A 24,145-nucleotide genomic window follows, 5' to 3' on the forward strand; every position below is an offset into this window, starting at 1 on the left:
CAAGCTCTTCTCAGAGACTTTCATCCATCCTCCCTGGAAACCCACTGTGCCTGCCTCTGCTCCCCCCACCGCCCAGGGTCCTCCAGCCAACTGTGGTTGGCCAACAGAAGCCAAGATGCAGAATCTGTAGCTCTACCTCAGAGATTCTCCTTTTTTCTGAGAACACTCTTCTCTCGTTTCAGCCTTGGGCCTTGTGAGGAAGACCTGCTTTTCTCTGATTTTCTTATGGGGAAGAAAGTAGGGAAGCCAGGTGTGGTAGCTCACACTTGTAGTCTCGGAACTTGGTAGGTGGGGGCACAAGGATCAGAAGTTCAAGGTCATTCTTGGCTTCTTATAGCTTTGGAGGCCAGACCAGAATATAGAAAACCTAGTAACAAAGGAGTGGATGAGAGTCAGCAAAGGCAGCTCTGCTCAGACTGAGCATGAGGACAAATATGCACCAGTGACCATTTGTATATTAATTAAATCTAGCACCTGCCCTGTCACCTCGATATTGTCTCATTGTAAAGAGAACTTGGGGTGGTCTTTGCTGGATAGTCTCTGGCCAACAGGTTAAGTGCTTGAAGCCCCTGACCTCCCCTGTCCCCGGGACCAGGGGTGCTTTGGAGTCATGTTCCTATCCTCTAGGGCCACTCTGGGAGGCACATGGGCACCTCAGCCCAGGGACCCTGAATGTGAGCCAGGAGCATCTGAGAGTGAGAGCCCTGGTGTTCTGAGACAGCCAGTTTGCGGTCTGCCAGCCAGGCTGGAGAGGGAAAGAGTGTGCATGCGTGCAAGCGTGTGCCTGTGCATGTGTGTGGCTGAGAGTGAGAAAGCTCACTTAGGCACTCCCAGTCTATCAGGGAAAAAAATCCAGAAAGAAGCCAGTTGGAAACTTTTTCAAGAAGTCTCCATTTGGGAGACTTCGGGACTGGAGGCCTGGCAAAGGAAACAAGGGATAGTGGTGGTGCTGCAGTAAAGAGTCAGAAGCCCTGAAATCTGATCCCCCAGCCTCAGTTGCGTCTTGTGAAATATTCAACAAACTCAACCATGTCTTCTTTTCAGGTCAAAACTTCTTATAGTCTAATGAATAAATCACTCCTGGTAAACGCAGTCCAAAGCCACTGGGGTAGGAGGGGCTGTATTCGAGAAACTCTTAGGTCCTATACACAGTTCAATGTCCTAGGCCAGCTTGGAGCCCACACTCACCACCCTCAGCAAGGTTGCTCCAGCAGCTGTTGCAGCCTCAGCAGGAGCAGGACCTGAGATCTAGGACAGGCGCCCTCTCCTGGCAGCCTGGGTCATAGGCCGAGCACCGAGGTCCGGGGGAGGGGCTTGCCCTAGAGGTGGGAGGCCCGGAGCAGGCTTGCGGGGTGGGGGGAACCCCCGTGGAAAGTGGGGAGCAGACTGTGGTAGAGAGGACATGGAGGAAGCAGGGAGGAAGAGATGTGGCGGATGAGACATGCCTTAAAAGGCCAACCATGTACCCTGTACTGGGAGGGCGCACCCTCCCACACACAAATGGGTGACAGCCACTACGCTCCTCCCACGTACCGCCTCCACGAGGCCCAGCGACACGCCCGCCTTCCACGGGGTCCACAACCCACTGGGTGGCCAGCAGGGGCTCTGTCCGCCATTCCTACTTCCCTCCCTCTCTCTAGCCTCTGTAGATGGAACCCGGCACACGTGGCTGTACAGAGCGCTCCAGGCAGGTACAGAGAGGAACCTCAGTCCTGTCTGGTGACAGTGGAGGAAACGTCCAGGCTAAAGATTCGGAGCCATAAATGCTGCGGGTGGTTTCCGCTCCTGAACTGGGAGATGTAGCAGGGGCTGTTTTTTTCCGTTTGGGGCTCTTTGTTTTTGCACCCACCCACCCCCAACCCCCCACCCCCATGCACACCAAACTACATGAGTCAACCTTAGTGACCTTCCTGCTCTAGGCCCAAGCCCTGCATTTTCTCAGTCTCAAAGAAAAGAATTCAGGCACCCAGGTGAAGAAAGGAGGCAGAATTTTCCCTACTTAATAGGAAAATCCATACAGCTAGCTGCTGCAGGGCTGCCTGGGAGGGGAGCCTTGGCAAGCGTGCAGAAATGGCAGGAAGATGGCCCTGCTCTCGTGTCGGGCCTAGACAAGCACAAGGAGTCCTTCCTAAAGATGGCGATGTGGAGACTGCTGCTCCCAGCCCAGATGTCCCTCCCAGGAACTGGAATATGACCAGTCTGGGGAATTTTGAGAAAAGCCAAAAGAACAGAGAGAGAAACGTGTGCATCAGAGTCCTTTAGAGAAGAAAGGCATGCTGGCCGTACCTACTGTACGCCCAGCCTGGCTCTGAGCACTCATCGCTCAGACCAATCCTTAGAACATATGTCTCTTTGTAATGGTGAGGAAACCGAAGAGGTTAGGGGGTCATAGTGAGGCAGCTAGAATCCGGACTGAGCACTATCCCCTGAGAGAGGCAGACCTCTGAGTTTGAGGCCAGCCTTGTCTACAGAGCAAGTTCCAGGACAGCCAGGGCTACATGGGAAAAAAAATGCTGTCTTACCCACATACACCCCGGCTGAGAATGAGCCAGGAATGGAGGGCAGTTCCCACATTGATAACAGGGCCAATCCATTTAGAACTGTTTGTAGTGAAGAGACAGACACCGGAAAGATGGAGCTGTTTTCCTGGGGTCTATTCCCGCTGGCCCCTTGTCTGTGTACCCCCACCTTTTCCTGCCTAACACAAAGAAATGAACATAGTCTGGCTTCTTCAGTCTAACCCCTGCTCTGCCCTGCAACCCTTCTGATCCTTGCTTTGGGTGAGGGCTGGGGGTGAGCTGCAAATGGTGGCCACTTCGACCCCCCTGTTGTGTACCATGAAACCGTGCCCCTGAGTTTTTTCTTATTCCTGTCTTCTTGGGTTATAACCTGGACCAGGAGCTCTCTGCTCCAGGCCTTGTTCTGAGTCCTTGGAGCCATCCTGGAACATGGTATGCTGACCCCATGGAGGCCCCCAGGCTCCTCTGAGCCACCCCTGTGACTCGACTCAGTCAACAGTCTTCTTGTTCTTCCCTTTCCACAGGCAAAGAACAGAAGCAGACCAACATTGAATCCATGAAAATGGAGGCAAGTGTTTTCCTCACCCCCAGGGGCTCTGTGGATCCTGACTCTAGAAGAAAGCCACCTCTCTGAAGGACTGTGTGTGAGGGGGGCCCGAGGGTGGGTCCCTGCCCCATCTTTGGTTGTTCCTTATGAGGGAGAGGAAGTGGGGGTGGAAGTTGGAAGTCCCCTAGCGAGGCAGCCAGCTCACCCCCCTCCAGTGATCAATCACTTCCCTCACTGCCTACCAACTGTCCCTACCAACTCCAAATCCTTCCTCAGTGGGTCAACCACTCTGACCAGGAGCCAGAGCTTCTGTATTCTGTTTGGAATGTGTGACCCCTCCCAGTTTCCCCTCCAGGAGGAGCAAACCCCGCAGGGTATCTATGCCTACCTTAATACCTGTCTGTCTCTCTGTCCTAGGGCTCCAGGGGCCGGCTGCGTGGTGGCCTGGGGTGGGAGTCCAGCCTCCGTCAGAGGCCCATGCCAAGACATACCTTCCAGGCAGGGGACCCCTACTACATCAGCAAACGAAAGCGGGACGAGTGGCTGGCACGTTGGAAAAGGGAGGTGAGATGCCAAGTGTGGAACTGGCAAACCAAAAGTCAGTTCTAGCTGCCCTCTGGGACATCTATTGGCCATAGCTGAGACTGTTTCCCCATAGGGTTAACTCAGCGTTTCCGAGAAATCACTACTAGGTCGTATGAGGTTCGGTTGTCCTTTATTGTGTTTATGGCATTAGCGGTATATGAGGTAGTGTGTGCACATAGGTAAGCTCTGTACACGCAGCGCTCTGGCATCTGTGGATGGACTTTGTATTCTGGTGGGTGAGAAGAACAAAACTGAGGGGAATTGAAGGCAGGGCAGGGCTCTTGGAAGAGGTGGCATTTGAGTGTTTAGAGAAGCGTGGACAGTAAAAGAAATGACTCAGGTGCAAGTGACAGCACTGGATTTTGGTGATGACATCAAGGACATGCAGAGAAGTGCTGCAGTGTAGAGGACACTGTCCTGTCTGGACACAGGCCAGGGGTGTGTTGTTTCCATTGGTGGGAGGACTGGTTGGTGGGCTGCCAAGGAGCCGGGGGCCCAGGGCTTCAGACACCAAGGTTCTGAAGACGGGGTTCCTGGAGCCTGGACAGAGGGGAGAGTCTCAGAATTTTGTGCACAGAGATGCCAACATTTTGGGGCAATGAGAAAGAAAGAGCTGCAGCTGTGGGGTTGGGTGGTGCCCCAGGAGACTGCTCGAGGGGTGTCTGGGAGGAGTGTGTCTGTTTTCCCGGTACAGTAGCAGCACTGGCTGGGAGCATGCTCCACTTTGGTCAAGCTTGAGGGGGCAGTGAAAGGGAAAGGGAGTGGAAAGCCACTTAAAGACCTAGGTGGTCATTAGTCCTCTATGATCAGCTGTAGGAAGGAAAGGTGGTGGGCACCACTCCCACAGGGAGGGAAAGGAAGCAGGGGCTTGACCTCAGGCTATATGACAGTGTGTGCTTGCTGGCCTTAGAGAAAGTTCCAAACAAGGGGAGGAGACGAGGTCTGGCTGCCTTATTGTTTCTAGCTCCTTTGGGATCCAGGAAGACAGAAATCATCGTTCTGAAAGTCTGGAGAAAGTGCAGCCTGGCCAAGGTCGGAGAGGGGCACCCGAAGCCCTGAGCACCGAGATTGTAGGACAGCTTCAGAAAGTAGGCTCTCTCTCCTCCCTGCTTCACCCCTAGTCTGTGCAGTGCCTCTGCTCTTGAGTCTAGAGATGCTGAGGTAGTCACCTGGACCTGATCTCCCTCCAGCATCACACAGAGGCCACCCAGAACCACAGTGATAAGGACTTTTCCCACTACCAGAAAGTGAAGTTTTTGGGTTTGTTTATTTGTTTTTATTTTCTAAGTTTCTGCTAAAATTTTTAAAAATTTGAGTGGTCAAGTTGGCCCCAGCCAGTAAGGGAACTTGTCAACACATACACACGCACACACACACACACTCTCTCTCTCACAGACAGCACACATATAAACAAACAAGTGTAAGTAACATTTTTAAAGTTTAAATTAAGAGTATGTAAGATGGGGCTGGAGCTCTTGGGAGACTGGAGAGGAAGATGCAGGTTTGAAGCCATCTTGGTCTGTAGGATACCACAAAGTTTAAGCCCCTCTCCCAATACATAGCAAGACCCCATCCTCCCCACAACGAAAAGAATCTAAAAGAATAAGCAGTAGAGGTCAGATGTGGTGGTGCGTGTTGTTAGATTTATTTTGCCTGCATGTATACCTGCAGGCCAGAAGAGGGCACCAGATCCCATTACAGATGGTTGTGAGGCACCACGTGGTTCTGGGAATTGGACTGGGCACCTCTTGAAAAACAGCCATCACTTTTAACCTCTGTGCCATCTCTCCAGCCCTGCTGCGTGTTTTTAATCCCAACATTCAAGAGGGACAGGCCAGGTGATCTCTTTGAGTTCAAAGTCAACTTTGTCTACCTAGGGAGTTCAGGCCAGCCAAGACTACATAGTGAGACCCTGTTTCAGAAGAAAAAAAGTAGGAATATTTGTTAATATTCGCAAAAGTGGAATGGGAAATGTATTATATAATCTATGCATACATCTAAGCATATATATCTATACATGTGTCTGTCCTTAGCTTCAGCAATTATTAAAAGCTTTTCTAGTGAGTCTGCTAGATTGGGCATTTGCTTTTCCATTCCACCCAACACAAAGGCCTCTTGGTGTTAACAGAAAAGTGGAAAAAAATAGATTCAGTTTGAACTATTAGAGGAGCCTATGATCTGTAACGTGGAGACCTCAAAACAAAATGTACTTTCTGTCAGTGGGATGAACTCTGACTTCCAGTGCAATTAGGTCTGCAGATCGTAAATGGTGACTACACATCCCTTGATCCTTGACGGGCTGCAAGCCCCAGGGCATGTGGGGAGTGGAGCCAGTACTAGAATAGAGGTTAGGTTTCCTAATCTCTAGGAGTGGGCTGTAAATGTCACACCCTGTTAGAGACAGAAGGACTAACTGCTGGTGACACACAGGCAGTGTTCAGGACTACAGAGCAGAAAGTGATGGTATCATACCACTTCCTTTCTCTTTTCCTGTCCTTTTATTTAACGTGTCTGACTGAACCTAGGCCTTGCTAGTTTTCCAGCCCCCAGCCTGTTTCCATCTCTAAGACTCATTTTGGCTCTACAACCTTTTAAGCTTTTTGAACTTCTGTCATTGCTTCCCTGAGCCCCTGAAGCTCATATTTTCTATATTTCTCAGCAGTATATTCTGTCCCTTAGCTAGGATATCCTTGTGTCCCCTCTTCTTGATTCATGTAACAATACTTACATTTTTTGGCTATGGGTTTTTGTTTGTCTGTCTGGTTTTTTTTTTTTTTTTTTTTGCTATGTAACTAAGGCTTATGAACTGATCTCGCCCCTACCTCCAAAGTAGTGGGGTCACAGGCGTGTGCCTTTGCAACCCACCTCAGTTTCCCCAATATATGAATTTCCTAGAAAAGTTTTCCTAGGTCTAACTACCTGCCCTCCCCACTCCTGACTACACTCCCTGTCCTCCTCACTCCTGACTATACATACCCCCTGCCCTCCCCACTCCTGACTACACCCCCTGCCCTCCCCACTCCTGACTACACCCCCTGCCCTCCCCACTCCTGACTACACCCCCTGCCCTCCCCACTCCTGACTATACACCCTGCCCTCCCCACTCCTGACTATACCCCCTGCCCTCCCCACTCCTGACTACACCCCCTGCCCTCCCCACTCCTGACTACACCCCCTGCCCTCCCCACTTCTGACTACACCCCCTGCCCTCCCCACTTCTGATTACACCCCCTGCCCTCCCCACTTCTGACTACACCCCCTGCCTTCCCCACTCCTGACTACACCCCCTGCCCTCCCCACACCTGATACCCCACCCCACACACACTCCATGCCTCTAAGGCATGTACTTCCCAGGCCGATCACCAGCCAGCACCTCCTAGCCTCGGAATGAGACACCCATGCAAGCTTTAAAACTTCCTTCAGGCACATTGTCGAGCCCTCTGCCACAGCCCTGCTAGCTCAGTGACCTACAGAGAACACAGGGCTGGGGGAACAGGCTTCAGACCAGCTAGAGGCAGCTTTGGGCTCTTAGAGGATGAACTTAGAGGGGAGCATGTCAGAAAGAGGTTGCTTTATTTGTGAGGTCTCCAGGCAGGCCTTTTTCAGATGGAAGCACGAATCGCAAGTCTGAAGGGCTTGTATGCCCTGCTGGAAGCTTCCGCTAACCCCACCCTGCATCTGCCTCACCTGGGAGGTTTTCACCCCAAAAGCTGCTTTCCCAGGGTGAGGGATTTATCTCAGAGGGAGAGCACTTGCCTAGCAAGCAAGGCCTTGGCTTCAGTCTCAGTACCTCATGCAAACAGAAGCTTCTTTCCCAGCCTAGTTTTCCCCTCCTCTAGGCTTGTCTTTCACATCTTAGCTATTGGGCAAGAGCTAAACTTCTCACCTCTCCAGGATTTCGAAGGTGACACATGCCTTTAATTTCAGCATCCAGGAGGTCAAGGCCAGCCCTGGTCTACATAGCAAGTGAGACCTGTCTTTAAAAGTAAATAAATGATAATTTAAGTTTCACAGAATGAAATAAAATAGGCGATAAGGAAAACCAGCCCATTTCCTTCATCTCTGACTGGGAATCCTTGCTGGAGAGGAAAAGCTGTTGTCTTGGGTCAGCGCTGCTATAATAAACCACCAAACCCTGTTCCAGAGCCCACGGCAGCTCCCTCATGCTCAACCCCCATCCGCCTCCAGTCATAATGCTGGCTGTTCCCCAAGTTTCAATCCTGTGACCTTCCAAACCAGCCCAGTGTTAGGATGCCGTGGTGGATGGCAGGACTCACTCATTAGTCCTTTCACCTTGACCAGATTCTGAGTCGCTTTAAGGCAGGAGTGCCATATTCCAGACAGGTTTTAGGATATCTGTTACCTTCCCTGACTCCAGCTTGAAGGATGGGCCCTGGCTCAAGCATCTCTGTACTTATCAGATAATACTGCATAGCGATAGTAACAATCTGTGGAATAAAACTATCACATTCCTGAGAGGGAGGGAGCTTTGTTCCTAGACCTTAGGAGGCACTTTGCAAGCGATTCTTCATCAGTTACCCCCCTCTGGGGTCTGAGACTAAAGCCCAGGCCCTTCCTTGTGGACAGACATGGCTGAAGTGGGCTGGATAAAGCAAGAATCCTAAACACAGAAATGTGTAGATTAATAAAGAACGTGCAGCCTTTTAAGCTCCTTGCCAAGTTGGCATGAACAGGAGCTTGGTTATTGTCTTTATTTTGAGATAAGGCTTCTCTGTGTAGACCAGGCTAGCTTTAAACTAACGGATACTGTCTTAGTCAGGGTTTCTAGTCCTGCACAAACATCATGACCAAGAAGCAAGTTGGGGAGGAAAGGGTTTATTCAGCTTACACTTCCACACACTGTGTATTGACAAAGGAAGTCAGGACTGGAACCCAAGCAGGTCAGGAAGCAGGAGCTAATGCAGAGGCCATGGAGGGATGTTACTTACTGGCTTGCTTCCCCTGGCTTGCTCAGCCTGCTTTATTATAGAACCCAGGTCTACCAGCCCAAGGATGGCACCACCCACAATGGGCTGTGCCCTCCCCACTTGATCACTAGTTGAGAAAATGTCTTACAGCTGGATTTCACGGAGGCATTTCCTCAACTGAGGCTCCTTTCTTTGTGATAACTCCAGCTTGTGTCAAGTTGACACAAAACCAGCCAATAAAGATACCCTCCTGCTTCTGACTCCCAAGTGCTCAGATCAAAGGCATGTGCCACCTCACCAGGCAAATTATTAGTGTGTATGTACCTGTGTGTGCTATGACAAGCATGTAGAGGTCAGGGAACAACTTTGTGGAGTCTCCTTTTTCCTTCCACACATCCCAGGACTTGACTACATCAGGTCTAGCTGGCAGATGTTCCAGCTGAGCTGCCTTGCTGGCCCCTGCTTTTACTAGTTTCTGAGACAGGACTTTGTAAAACAGTCTAGGCTGGTCTCGAACTTTTCCACTCCTCTTACCCACTTCCCCAGGCTTGGGATTTTGGTATGAGCTAACATGTCCAGCTGATTAGATGAATTTTAAAAGTTACTTTAAGTTATGTATTTCACAAACATTCTTATTTTAAAAGCCCCTCCCCTCCACACACACATAATTTAAATTCAATACACTTTAGAGCTGGACTTAATGGTGCATGCCTGAGATCCCAGCACTCAGGAGTCAAAGGCAGGAAAAAGATCACAGGTTCAAAGCCAGAATGGGTTGCCTTGTGAGCTCCTGGCTAGCTTGGGCTACAGAATAAGATGCTGTCTCAAGATTCGCACACACACAGTTAACAAAACACAATTTTGGAGGCCTTTGATGCTGTCTGCTGTATACACGTCACAATTTTCTGTTTGTGGGTCTAAGCCTGCCTCATGGGTTTGTGCTTCTGTGACTGGAACTGTCCTGCAGGTTCATTTTACATATTGGGCTTTCACTTACAATAAGGCTGGCCAGTTTAGCCACATAATTACTAGACTGTGTGAAGCGCCATGCTTCTGTTTAACCAGACTCTTACTGCTGGTCACTGATGTCATGGCGCTTTGCTCTTCAGGCATGCTGTGTCAGTATACTTCCTTGGTGTGTGTGAGGGAGGTCTTAGGTAGCCCAGGCTGGCCCAAGCCTGGTATGTCAGCCTTTTCTGCCTTTACTTGCTAGGTGCCTGGGTTATTACGTGTATGCCTCCAAACCATTCTCTGTGGTGCTAGGGATTGAAGCAGGATCTGCTTACATTCTGGGGTACTTCTGTTTTTCCATAAGACACACCCCTCGGAAAAGAAATCCAAGAGGAAGGAGTGTGTGTTTTGCATTTTACAAAATCTGTCGGATTGATATGAAGAGGAGCATGGAATCCAGCTCCGTGCCAGTTCGCACTGCGTTCTGCTAATGGAGTGGGTGGGCCAGGGTATCTTGTGATGATTCTAATTGTCATTTTCCAGATGATAAGTGAGCCTTGGTTATCTTTTCATATATTTATTGACCATGTGGCTGCTGATGCTGCTTCTGGGAGTTTTAACAAATGTGACTTCCATTTGCTTTACAACCTGGGGTTGTGACAGACTGCTTCCTGTCTGCCCGAAGAACAGCTTGTGAGTGTCCAGAGGGTCACCTCTTGCTGGGCCAGCCACTTTAATAAGCAATCACTTTGTGTGAGAGACCTGCGGAAGATGAGGTGGGTAGGTTAACAGCAAAGGAGCAACCAGAGGTGTGGGTGCTTCTTGAATCCCCATGTTTCTCACTCTTGCCACAGCCAACCCTTGCTCTTGGGTAGTTCCTGGCCACCCTGGAGAAGACAGGAACATTTGCAGCGGAGACATCAAGTAACTTTATCAAAAGGTCGAATGCATTTTAAAGGGGCTCCTATGAAGGCCATAATTGGAAATAACCTCCCAGGTTGGCCTTTCCACCAGGCTGTGGAAATTGTCAGAAAGACCACCACTGTGATAAGTGGGTGGGCTGGGGCTGTTTCTGTTGTTTTGGGGACAGGAGTTCAGTTAATCCAGGGTGACCTTGAAACTTGACTCTTGGAACCACTGTGAACTCTTGATCTCTTAAAGGCTGGGATTACAGGTGCAAAAGGCCCAGCTTTCTTCTGCCTGGATTTGCTTGTTTTGAGGCAAAGTCTCCCAGTGTAGCCTAGACCGTTCTGGAACTCACTATGCTGGTCTCTTAACTTGAGGTCTGACTCTGCATACTGGAGAGTTCATTCTCTGCTGGGCACAGAAAGAACAGCCTCCACTTTGTAGGGGTGAGGAATAAGTGAGGGGTGCCGCTGCTGGCTACAGCTAAGAATGAACTTAGGGAAGGGGTTTGGGCTCCCTCCACCAGGGACCTGAGGCACATCCTGGCATTGGTTATGTTTGGCTTGATGCTTGAGGCAGAAACCAGGATCCTGTACCCTCCAGTTCCATAAGGAACATCTTTATCAGGAAAGGGAGATGGTTCAGGGTAAAGTTCCCTGCCACCATGCCTGATGACCTGAGTTTGGTCCTAGAACACAAGTAGGTGAAAAGAGAGAACCAACTCCTGAGGGTTGTCCTCCATATGTGACCCTGGATACATAGGTAGACACACACTCTCTCTCTCTCTCTCTCTCTCTCTCTCTCTCTCTCTCTCTCTCTTTCTCTCTCTCTCGCCTGCCTGGCTTCCCTCAGGTGCATTTGTCTTCCGAGATCATGCCTGACTCAGCAGAGAGACCTTTCTAGCTTGCTGCCTTCCATAGGTCCTGCTGGGCTGACCCTCAAGGCCATGTGACTCAGGCCTGCTTCTCCCAGCCCTGTTTCCCTGTGCTCTTGCCCCACCCTGGACTGGCTGTTTTCTCAGACTGTGTGTCTGAAGTTGTAAAATTGGATTAGGATAATATTGGAATGGAATTCTGGAAACCTGGTTTCTAGTCTTAGCTTCTGCTCCAGATTAGTTGATCAATTCAGTTTCCTGATTTATAGTGTGATAGAAATAGATTGCCTAATTCCAAGAATTCTAGACATTTATTATCTGGGGGTGGGAAGGGCTGGAATCAGAACCCATGGCTCCCTCTGTTACCTATACTTCTTGAAACATCAGTGCTAAATTAAATATCTGAGTAGAGCCTCAGAGCTCACCATCTCCTAGAGATGCATATATGAAGGAAGCGTCCTTAGGAGGAGTATAAAATATTCTGTAGATTATTTTTGGTTTCCCTTCTTCATGGCTGTGCCCCTCCCTTCTCCACTGTTTTAGATTCTAAAGATCCAGAGCTGAGTATGAAGGCTCATGACTATAGTCCCAGCACTCAGGAAGCAGAGGCAGATTGATCTCTGTGTTCAAGGCCAAAGGCCCATCGGGGCTACATAGTCATAGGGAGATCCTGTCTCGAAAACAGAAAGATGCGTAAACAAAAAATATCATGGCATATTGGCATATCCGAAAATGTAATTTAAAGGGTGGAGAGAGGCTTGGAAGTTAAGAGTGCTGACTGCTCTTGCAGAGGACTTTTTCAGCCCTGGCTCCCACATGTGTAGGTTTGCAAGTGTTATTCCAGCTCCAAGGGATCTGCCAGCCTCAGCCTCTTCTGGCCTTTCGGGTTCCTGCATTCACTCACACAGACGCACAATTAAAAAATAAAAATAACAAATCTTAAAAAGAAGGCTAAAGGGATTGGAGAGATGCCCAGCAGATAAGAGGCTGCTCACCCAGAGGACGCAGGTTCTAGTCCCAGCACCCATCTAAGTGCAGCTCACAACTGTCTGTAACTCTAGTCCCAAGGGATCTGGCTGGGGCACCCTGTCTGGCTTCCATGGACACTGACTGCATGCACATGACGCACAGACACACACAGGCAAAACACCCAGAAGAGACAGCGCTGGGGTTGTGGCTCAGATGGTAGAATGCTTACCCATCATTCAAGAAACCCTAGGGTCTATTCGGACACCACACAAATCCAATATGGAAGTGCTCACTTTTAATTCCATCACTTAGGATGGGAAAGGCAGAAGGTCCAGAAGTTCAAGGCCAGCCAGAGCTACAAGACACTGAGTGCTAGGGCAGTCCTAGCACTCAGGAGACAGAGGCAAAAGAAGCATTGCAAGTTCTAGGCCAGACTGGTCTACCTTGAGTTCTAGGCCAAGTGAGACTTTCTCAAAAAACAGAAACAAAATAAGTAACCAGCCAAAACAACACAAACAAAACCCACACGAATGTTTTTCCCCCACTCATCAGGGCAGGCCCCAGTGATTTCTACTCTCGTGTTAGATTCTTTAGCTCCACAAAGAATTCTGTGTTTTAGTAGAGGGAGTTAAACAAACTTAACTCAGTATTGACTAAAGATGCAGCTTATTGTGCTGGTAGCCAAAGACACAGATGACACAGACTGTCCCAGAGACACATGCTGGCTGGTGGTGCAGGCTGCCAGACTCTGAGCAAGGCTGTCCTGCAGGCAGAGCTGATGAAAACCAAGCAGAGAGGACCACAGGTTGGGGGAGGGGCAGGGGCTGCTTGAGAAAAACATCCTGGAAGAGACTTCCTTGGAGAACATCACCATGCATAAGACAATTAAGAAAAGGAACTACTTGGGCAGAGAGAGGGGAGAGGGACATGTTGACATATTGGAGACAGCAAGAGATATGGCACAGAGTTAGGGAAGGAGGAGAGAGAAGACTTGAGAGGAAGCTGCTGGTTAGATCATAGGGACCTTCCTGCCATGGTGAGAAATGTAGGCACAGTCTGCAGCTGTGGGCAGAGAGAACCAGCCTGCATTTTAACATGATTTAAGGTAAGGGGACTCAGAGAGGGGTGTTCAGGAACAGAGGAAGTCAGCCTTCACTGAGGGTGAGAGAGGGAGGGAGGGCAGAACTACCAGCCTGGGCTACAGAATGATATCCTGATACTTTAGAATAAGGACATGGTATGTTTTGCTTGCTCTGGGGCAGGCTGTTCTCCCCAGCAGCTGTCATAGACTGTGAGTGACTATGGGAGCAACATAAATCGACAACCAGAAAAACAGACCCAAAGCAAGGAAAGCAAGGACGGGACAGGGAGAAGTTTCTGGAAGCCGATCACCAACAGGCCAGCTTCCTGAAGAACTTCTGGGCCAGTCAGACTACTGAGACCATTTCTTCTTTTGGTTTTGCTCGTTTTGAGGAGGGTCTGTCTAATGTCAGTTCAGTCTGGCCTTGATAAGCCAAGGATAACATCCAACTCTTGATCTTCTTGCCCTGTCTCTAAAGCACCGGCTTTGCGGGTGTGAGCCGCCACTCACCTGGCCTGGGGACCTTTCTCAGCTGTCCAAGTTCTTAACTTCAGTCACCTCAGCCTTTCAGGTTTCACAATGCAGCTGCAAGGAGTGCAGCTTCATTGTCTGCAGTGTCACAGTGCTCTAGGTTGCCACATGACTGCCACCCTTCCCAGCCTCTGTCAGCCGAGAGGCAGAGCCTGTGTTTGTATTCCAGCTCAGATGGGCTGAACAAAAAGAGCAATTCATTCCTCTGTATGTTTAAAAACTGATGCTATTTGCAAGGAAACTGGGGGTAGGGGGGAGTTCAGACAGCAAACATTGAGTTGAACTTACTTTTACATCCCGAGGATGCTGACAGAAGCAGTGCTCAGCTAGGTGGGCCTTCTGTCCCTCTAGCTTGAGGTAGGAGGAGCACCCGAGTCTGGAAGTTGAGGCCAGCTTGGACAGGAGTGGGATTCTAACAAAACAACATATCTCGGTGTTTTAAAGAGTATGTGTTGTTCTACATCACCTGGGCAGACATTCAGAGACCTGTTTTGAGCCGTGGAAGCCAGTCTTTGGGCAGCGCCTCAGTAGCAAGCTGGATATCAGCCCCGAGCACGGGGTCTGGGCTTGTCAATGTTTGGGAACCACTAGGCCTCTGAATTGAACAGAACTGAACCTAGCCCAGAATCCCCAAGGCTGTCTCATTTTCAGAGAGGGGGCCTTGTTAAGCACTAGGGTCACCAGTAGCTGTTTATTTAATCTGCCTGGAGCAGATTACTTGGAATTGAGTGACAGCTCAGGTCTTCAGGTGATTGGAAGGTGCCGCTGGAGTTGCAACCCTCACTTTCTAAGCCTGGGGGTGGGAAGGCCGGAAAGGACCCAGGCTTTGATTTAAATTTCCTCTTCCGGATGGAGATAGAGGCCACCCGTTGTTTTCAGGCAATAACCAAGCTAGCCTTCCGGGCTCCTCCCATCTTCTTTGGACCCTGAAACTCAGAGAGTCTGCGTGCCCAAATCATAATGGTGGTCCCTCTGCCTCTTCAGCTGACCCCTGGATTCTGGAGAAAGGGTGGGGGAGGGGTAGTACACTGTGTTCCTCTTGGCACACTCTCCCTGCTGGGGGTGATTAGCACCTCTCTGCAGACTCAGGTTTCTCCAGGGTCACAACATCCACTTGAGCAAACTTATCCTCTGGTTCTTTCTGCCCTCTTGCTTCTTTAGATCCCATCTGTATTGGGCAAGGTGTCTCTTAGACCCATTAGACCGGTTAGAGAAACTAGGTGGTCACTTGAGATCCTGTCTTCATAGTCTGGTGGAGGCCTGGGTCTGTGCAGCATAGCCTCCCCCACACCCAAAATCTCCTCAGTCTCTCTTGCCCAGGCCCTCAGATGGAGCTATCAGAGGAACAGTGCAGACCTAGCAGCCCTGGCATAGCAGGTCAAAGTGAGGCTGGTCTAGGACTGGCTCCAGAGCTGCAGAAAGTGAGCAGAAGATGACAAGCCAGGGTGGCATGAGGAGGGCAAAGCAGGGCCCACAGGCAGACCTGGTGGGTTGGGGCTTCCAACCATAGGGATGACTGAGAGGATTTAGGAGCTTGGTAGGGCTGGGGAATGCTTGGCTAGACACACAGGCTGGGCAGAGTCAAGGAGTCAGCAAGAAGGAAGAACTGGCTTTTAGCTGATCCTCCAACTTCTGCATTAGATGCTGCTAATGAGGATTCTCTCAAGTACAGCAAGCCCAGGCCACTGCCCGTCTCTAAGGACAACTTAATATGGCTCACCTCATGCTTCTCACACTTTCTTCCAGCTGCTTGCTGCCGGGGGGATGGTGCCATTGCAGGTGAGCTGCAGATCTGCCCATCCTGCCCTAAAAGCTTGGAGGTTACATCTATTCCTGGTTTACATCCCTGGAATTCTCCTGCCTTTGCTGGCTCTGGCAGCCTCTGATTTCCCTCTGCACATGTAGGAAGCATCACTACCACATAATTTACCATCTAATTGCATGCTGTCTTGAATGAGGGCTGTGGTTTATGTGTGGTGGGTCCTGGGCACACAGTTAGGCTGTGAGTAACAGGAGCTCATCTCTTCCACCTTCTTTCCCACCCCTCCCCCCAGGGTTCCTCCCCCAGCCTGGCTACTACAGGTACTCCAGACTCACTATCTTGGTGTAGGTGTGTTTCAGGCAGGCTCACAACTGGCTCCAGAAAATGGATCTAGTTAGTGGGGGCAGGGTGTGTGACATTGGGCCAAATGCTGCTCTTAGGAGCTGGGGTCAAGGTTCTATTGCAGTGCCCAGGTTGAGGCTGGCACCCCACAGTTGCCATGGTGACCCTTTCACTTTACCTTTGAAGACGAATTTCTCTTTTAGCCTGAATCATGTGTGCCGCCTTTCTGTACTCACTGAGGAGCAGGCTTCCCAGCCCCCCACCCACTGTTCTCCGCCACGGGGAACAGCTTGTCCATTGCTTTGATTTCAGCACGGAGCCTAGTCAGATGGTGGCCAGAGGTACAGTGGCCCTCCTGGGACACCTGCATGGAGATGTGAGAGTATCCCTCTTTTCTAGACCACTTTCTCCTCATTCAGTGACTGACCATTCTGGTGGGCTCAGTCCTCTTGAGGACTCGGTTACTCCCTTGTAACCAACCCACAGCCTGAGCTTTCTGAAGCCCCCACACTTGGCTGATGTTAGAATCACCTACGGTGGTTTAAAAAGAGCCCTTGCCTCCATCCAAGCCTACTGATCCCAGTTGGCAGGGCCTGGTCATCTGTATTTTTAAATCTCTCTCTGTGATCTTGATAGGGTTAAACCCCAGTGAGTGTGGGCCTCTTCCGGCAGGGTCACTTGTGAAGGACTAAGGGAGAGGAAAACATACACTGCCCAGTGCTGAGGACTCACTGGCTTTCCTGGGCTCCCAGGAGCCCCTGGCTACTTAGCAGGTGTTTCCTGGTCCCATTGGTTAAGCCAAGTCTTGACTTAGGAGAAGCCAGGAGGGAGAGAATGACAGGAAAGGAAAGATGTTGCCATAACAACTAGCTCCAGGCAGAGGCCTCCCTTCCAGGGGCTGGTACTTTACCCCAGCCCTGGTGGTTGCCATGGAGATGAGGTATTGAGGGACAGGGGAATATTTACCCCAATTGAACAGTAGTCAGAAGCTGCCAGAAGGCAGCCCATCTCTAGGTGGGAGTCTTGGACCCCTGTCAACTTTGAGTCCCCCAGCCCAGCCTTTGCTCTCCTGGTGAATGTCTGACACTTTCTCCTGCTTGGTTGCTCTCTCTGTGGCTGTCTCCTTAGTAACAAGTCCTGCTAACTCCACACTGTTGGCTCTGAGGCTATTTTTAGTCTCACTGCCAGCAGCCCAGTCCTGGTCATTTGCTTGCAGCCTCCATATGGGCTGCACAGGAATAGGAAAACGAACATTTCCTGGCAGCTTCGTTCGGAGAGCCCTAACCCAGGACCTGGCAATCTTTAGAATGTCTGCCTGCAGCTGGAACACAGGGACGCATGCAGACAGAAGAAGCTCCTGAGGCAGTGTTACGTCCAGCTGCATAACTCCTCCACCACTGCTAGCAAGGTGCCCTGTCCACAGTTAGCACGCGAAGCAGAGGAAGACTCTGTGCCTGCCCTCTAGGGAGCTGTAATCTCATGGAGATGAGTCCAGCCCTCTTCCTAAGAGGCAAAGCAGCTGTCTGTGAGATTAGACAGTGGAATGGCAGGGAGCAGGAAAGGAGTGGGAGATAAGGGACAGTGGGGAGAGATGGGGGGAGGGGGTCTGAGAAGCCCTATCCAGAACTTTCCGTGATAATGGGATTGTTCTGTATTCTGTGCATGTATCCAAAATGGTGGCTCTTCAACATGTGTAACATGGCCGATGCAACTGAGGAGCTGCAGCTTAGTTCTTGATTTTAATTAACTTAACTTACATTCAGATAGCTGCTGCTTCCATGGACAGCCAACCCAGGGTTAGGGGGACGTTGTTGGTGGAGAAAGCTGGTAAGCTAACATAAAAAGTTAGCTGGGGTTTTTGCTAGTGGTGGAAGCCGAAAGGGAACGCCCCGTGGAAGGAGCGGCAGGTGGGTTCAGAGTGTGGAGCTATGTATCAGGGAGACTTCTAAGTTGTGGGGGGCTTGAATGTCATTTGGAATGTTGGCTGCTTCACACTGAGGCTTCTGAGGACTGAGGGGCAAGTTCAGAGCAGATATTCACACTGACCTCATAGCCTTTGCGATGTCTCTGTGTCTGGGGTCTGCAATGAGTGCAAATAGAAGAGATGTGGCGATTTTGGTGTATAGTGATGTCCCAATGGTGCCTGTCCTGTGAGTGAAGGCAGCCATGGAACCAATCCCTCCATAGGACACTGCATGCTACTGATGCTGAACCCAGAGCCAAGGCTTGTCAGGCTGGTGTGAGCGACGGCACCACTGACGTCCAGCCCGAAAGGCTCTCTGCTAAGTGCTCTGGCCTGGAGGCTCATCTCATCTCTGTGCGGCTGGAAAAGCGAGTTTTCACAGCACTCATGTAGTGCGTTAATGTTCCAGGAAAGCAACATACCAGAGAAAAGAGGCTTTCCTGACTTGTCAAGGACACACACTCTTGCCACTTGGAGCATGATGCTTGTCGTGACACATTCTGGCAGTTTACCAGCATGAGGATGACTGGAAAATGTAATAAAATGAAGCTTGTCTGAAGAACACCTGGAGGAAGAAGAGTTCAAGGCTAGCCCTGGCCACGTAATGAGTTAGAAGCTAGCATGACTTGCATCCTAATAGTGCAGCCAAGCTAGAGAGCAGTAACTCCTTTTTGAGAGGTCTGAGGTGTTGATTGGGCCTGTGGAGATTGCAGTGAGCAAGTCTTTTAGAACCCCTTATTTCTGAAAGGTCAGAGGGCAGCCAGAGGGGTCAATTCAGGACTTCCTTTCCTTCTAGGGGTAGGAGGGTACTAGGGATCAGAGCCGGGGTTTGAGAGTGTGGTCTAACATAGAGCTACACCATAGCCACAAGCTCAGGGCTTCTCACAGCTTGGGCGGCCCAAATAGCTGGTCTAAACAAACGCCACTGTGATAGTGCTGAAAGGTGTATCAGGGCAGTAGATTTTTCCTGGGGCATGCAGAAAATGGCTCCTTTTCTCTTTTAGGGGAAGCCTGTACTCTTAAGGTTTTGTTCTTTCTTTTTCTTTTTCTTTCTTTTTTTGCCAGAGTTTTACTCTGTAGCCTCAAACTTGAAATGACCTACTGGAAGTTATCTCCCAATTTCTCTGCTTCATGTGGGAGCCACGGGTGGGTGGCGGGTTAAGTGCGCTATCCATGCGCAGTCTCAGGAAGAATGAGCTGGAGGCTTCCCCTTCCTACTTCACCCTTTCACCTCATTTCACCTGTATCTGTTCTAGCTGGTGTGTCAGCTCTGGCTGGGAGCCAGGCACCTGGGGTGTTACCTCATTGTCTTTAGAATGTTGCTTTTCCAGGCTCTAGAGGGCTGAAGTCATCACCCCTGTTTTGCAGAGAAGAAAACAGACTTCTTGGGGTTAAGTGGTCTGTGTCAAGGTCGTGGCTATGGGATCAGGTCTATCACAGCCAGATAGCAGTACCCCCACCCCCCGCTGGGGCATTCTCCTCCAGTTCTTTGTTCTAATTCATCTTGCAAACTGAATCCTGACTAATCTTTGTAAAATACCCATTCACCTTGTTTTTCCAGAACATCTGCCACTTACAGACTATCTCCACTCAGTGCTTGGCCCCATTCCCACTATTCAGCCTTTTAGCTTTAGTCAAAATTGAGAGGGTGGGTGGAAGAGTTCTTCCTTCCTTCCCTTCTACCTGCCTGCCTCCTCCAAGTCCTGTTCATCTTCTGATCTCTCTTCTCTCATCCACATCCTTCATTTGGTGCAGCCTTCTGTTACCTTCTATCAACTCCTGAGAGCAGGGACAAGAGTCTGTGTCTGATGCTTCAGTCCTCTAATGGAGGGCCAGGAGTGGTGTGTGTGCCTTGGGGTTACTATGCCTTTGCTTAGAAATGGCTTCATCTAGTGGTTCTAGGAGACATCAGCACACTCGTGTTCAGGCTGGCCTTGAACTTGTGTTAGTCAAGGATCTTGAATTTCTGATCTCTGTTCTCCCACGTTCTAGGATTACAGGTGTACTTCACCACCACAGGTTTTAACAGCTGCAGATGCCTTGGCTGTGAATGAAGGCCCTGCTCTTTAACAAACAGGAAAATGAGACAACCAAGCAAGATACCTAATGTGATCTGGGGAACTGGGTGGGAAGAAGTTTTCAAAGTCTACATGTCAACCACGCTTTTAAAGCACCCACTTCCATTCACCTGTAGCGTGGCCTGGCGATGGGATTTAACTCCCCAACAGTTATTGTTCTGGGGCGCCCTCAACCTGCTTGGGACACCTTCTATTCACTCACATCTATGTTCTAACTTTCCTTAAACGGCGTTTCCGTAAACTCAAAGCCTCATCTCTTAAAGTGTAAACTCGCCTGCGCGCTTCCGCACTCGCTTTTTTTTCCCCCTCCGTTCTTGCGTCTGCGAAACTCACTTTCTACAACTTTCTCCCGGCACTGGCACTCTCAGGCAGGCTGTCTGAAGCCAGCGCTCCTATCCCACCACCGCGGTTCTGGGTTCCCCGTGGCCCACAAGCACCCTGCCTCCCCCAGGGCCCCCATCTTCCCTACGCCCCCTATCCCCAGAGTTGGGGGAAGGGGCAGAGCGGGCCGTCCGAAAGCGCTGGCTGGAGGGGCGGGGCCCTGGGAACGGACTGGCCAGCCTCGCCCCCAGGCCCCCCGCGCCCCTCGGGCCGGGGTGAGGGGCTGGCCCAGCGCCAGCGTAGGAGGCCGGCCCCCTCCCCCGGCCCGCGCGTAGCCAACCAGGAACTCCAGTGGGGCTCACGTGACCTGGAGTTCTAGACAAAGAAAATGTTCCCTCCCTCCCCCCCAGCGCCCCCTCCCCCTCCCTCTGGCCCCCTCCGCCCCCAGCCCCAACGCCCCCTGCCCCTCCCCCCAGACGGGCAGCTATTTACAGAGCTTCGGGCCGGGGCTCACACCTGAGCTGTACTGCAGAGGGGCTGCACCTGGCCTTATGGGTAGGTTCCTGGACAGAGTCCTGGGGATACCGGGGGCGGGGAGGTGGTGGGGGCGGTGGGAGGATCCCTGCAGCCCTCAGTGTTGCAAAGAGTCAAGTTAGCCTCCAGCCCAACTGAGTTCCGGGGATGCTGATTTGGGTCGTCCCACACACTCGAGTTTAGGAGCTTCAAGGCCTCACTCGTCACTGGTCTCAGTTGTCACCTGGCATGCTCAGGGGACAGAAAGATCAGCCCGGACAGCGGTTACTGCAGGCTGGGAGCAGACGTCTCGGCTGAAGACAGAGAGGACTGGAGTTGGGTTGGAAGCAGCTTGGGCTGTCCTGGTGGCTTGATGGGTACCTGGCTGTTCCTGATGACCTGTGTGCTTTCTTGGGGGACCATGTTGGCCTCAAGGCCCTACCAGCTCTAGGCCTTTTGGAGAGAGACAGTTTCCTCCCATAATACACCCCAGTATTCTTGTATCACTAGGCCAGCAGCCAGAAAAGAAGTGGTGAGCTATGCCAGGGAGTAGTGCGAGACTCAGGGTCGTGGAGATAGCCTGGTGTTTTGTGACACTGGGATAGCCCAAAGCCGCGTGGGTTTGGCGGCAGAGGCAGGCAATCAGACCTCTGACCTTTGGAATGGGAGTCACCAAGAGAGGTGGTGCCGGTACAGCTGCCTGAGGAGGTGGAACTGGACAGAGAAAACTGTAGACCATAGAGTTACCAGCGGCTTTCTTGGGCGGGAGGAACTCTAGGCCAAGTGGCTTTCTTGAGCTATGGGTATTGGGGGATGGTGTTGTGCCCCTCTTGGACCCTGCCTAGTTCCAGGGCTTAGAGACCAGATACTAGAGTCCCTAGTTAACCCTTCCCTCTCCCATTGTCTGCTTGGGGAGTAGAGGTAGTGAACGTGGGAAGGAGGGTGGTTGTACTGCCAGGCTGACTATTCTAATGAGCCCCTCCCCCACCGGCCACGCTGCCCCCTCTTCCCCTTTCCTCTGGCCTCCTGCTGCTAACCCCCTCTACTGTGCTGGTCCTGGTGGAGGCCCCTTTCCTCTTTGCCAGCCCAAGCTGAGCTGGGCACATGTTCTGTGCTGGTGGGTTGGGGATGCTAAAGCAGCTATCAGCAGCGGCATCTGACAAACTGGGGAAGTTGTGGGAGAAGACTTTTCACGAACTGTGGTGAAGGGTGAGGAGGAAGACAAAGGAGCTGTGGGGGGATAATAAAGGTGGCGGCAGGCACGACTCCCTTAGAGACCTGGAGGCCTGGGAAGGAGCCTTCCTTGCTATGGAAAGGGAAGCAGGCCCACCTCTGCAAGCTGCATGCCTCATGCTGGCCTGGTCATTGGAGGCAGCTGCCCGAGTTAGATCTGGTGTGGTTGTCAGAGTTCTAGAAGGCACGATGGGAGGAGAGAGGCAACATCTGGGCAGGGGTGTTTCTCTGTGTGTAAAACCTGCAGATGATTCCGGAAGAGAAGGTAGCTTCCAGGAGAAAGGACTCGTTCCAAAGCCAACCTTGGTGCATCTCTTTGGGAGGTGATAGCTAATTGGTGCAGGGAAGGGGAAAAACAAGGCCTGGCCAGGTGAGGGTGGGGTTGGGGAAAGTTGAGTAATTGCTCTGCATTCTTCCCTAGCCTTGAGCTAGCGTCCCCAGCCCTACCATTCCATTTGGGATTTGCTGACTCAATGGTAAGCACTTAAAATTACCACCCTCTGTTTTAGGGATCACAAGAAGTTGGGTTGTTGCCCTGAGGCAAGAGCATGAGGACTGGAGTAAGATGGTACTAGATTACTCACCTTAAAGGCGACCCTGTGAGCAGCTCGCACCAGCAAGCTAGCATTGACAGCCCTGGAGGGCATCCTTGGAATTCTTGATACGCGTGTTTCAGGTTCTTACTCAGGTCAAGAAAAGTGACCAGAAGCCTTACAGTTTAGATGTTTAGGTCAGAGCAACTCACAGAAACTGGGCCAGCCTGCTGCCTTTGAGCATGCGTGTAAACACTCTGACTAGTTCTAAAACTCCCAACTAGCTTGTCTTTGTTTTTTTTTTTTTTTTTTTTTTTTTAAAGAGGGATTTCTTGGCTTCCCAATTAGCAGTTCTGCCTGTGCTGAGATTAGAGGTGAGTGTATACTACACTTGGCTCCAAGTTGTTTACTAAAAAAAGATATTTTTAAAAAGTTCCCTTTTATTTGAGTGTGCTCCCCGACGCCCATGAGTGTTTAGTCTTCAAGAGTGAGTTAGCTTTCATTGCTCCAGGTTCTTGGAAAGCTAAGTGTAGAAAATGAGGTGGGGCAGGGAGTTGGTAGAGCACATGTGAGGGTGTGTGCGCAAGGCTCCAGGTTGAAAGGTTGGGCCAGGTGTGAATTTGCACATCTTTAATCCCAGCAATACCAAGGGAGGCAGTGGCAGGCGGATTCCAGAACACCCAGAGCTACACAGAGAAACCCTGTCGCCCAAACCCCAGAAGGTCAAGGTTCCTTTCCCTGCTCTCTGTCCTTACCAAAATAGTGAAGTGCAGAGCCTTGAGTTTTGGAAGACGTGTGTGCCCTAGACAGAGGTGTGCCCAAATGGAGGTGAACTGTGTGGTCTCCAGAACTTGGTATCAAGCCTGTACTTATAGGGATCCTTGAGCAGGGCTTTGTTTTATTTCTGTTTGGTAAAGACAAGGTCTGTCTTCTGTAACTGGCCATCTTCGAACTCACTTTGTAGACCAGGCTGGTCTACAGATCTCAGACTCACAGAGATCCACCTGCCTCTCAAATGCTAGGGCTAAGGGTGTGCACCAGCGTGCCTGGCTTTGGGAAGGAGTTCTTCGGCTCATACTCCGTTGTCTCAAGAGTGAGATGGGGGGGGCGCCGACCTTTCAGTGAGAGAATAGGTGAGGTTTGTTGGTAGCTTGGCAGAGACAAGTCCTGATCCGGTGTCCTGAGCAAATACCCAAGCACACGGGACAAACAGCACCAGCATGCGGGCTGCACAGGAACAGGCATGTATAGAGCCTTATGCCGCACTGTAGGAGATGTGCTCTAAGTCACCTAGAAACTCAGTGGGAAGGATTTGATTGTCAGAAAGACACCGAAGGGAAAACCGGAAAGGCACACTTCCTCAGTTGGGAAGCAAGCCGGAAGAGTTGGAGCCTAGATCCTTGCTTGAGCAGCGGTGCACAGTTAGGATTTGAGAAGTCAGCCCTTGTGGTATACACCTGTAATCCTAGAATTTAAGAAGTAGAGGCAGGAGGGCTGAGAGTTCAGGAT

At 50.8% G+C, this 24,145-nt stretch overlaps 1 protein-coding gene across 3 annotated transcripts in view; it reads left to right on the top strand.

Annotated features, from left to right (window-relative positions):
- DNMT3A (DNA methyltransferase 3 alpha) overlaps positions 1–24,145 on the top strand; it is a 102,298-nt gene that overhangs the window by 61,531 nt on the left and 16,622 nt on the right. For all 3 annotated transcript variants that reach the window (XM_080909381.1, XM_080909380.1, XM_080909382.1), the window contains exons 5-6: positions 3,044–3,087; positions 3,484–3,630. In XM_080909381.1, the coding sequence (XP_080765507.1) occupies positions 3,044–3,087; positions 3,484–3,630 (191 nt within the window). The remainder of the gene's footprint in view (positions 1–3,043; positions 3,088–3,483; positions 3,631–24,145) is intronic.

The sequence above is a fragment of the Micromys minutus genome (genome assembly GCF_963924665.1).
Source record: "Micromys minutus genome assembly, chromosome: 1".
In the NCBI taxonomy this organism is placed as follows: Eukaryota; Metazoa; Chordata; class Mammalia; order Rodentia; family Muridae; genus Micromys; species Micromys minutus.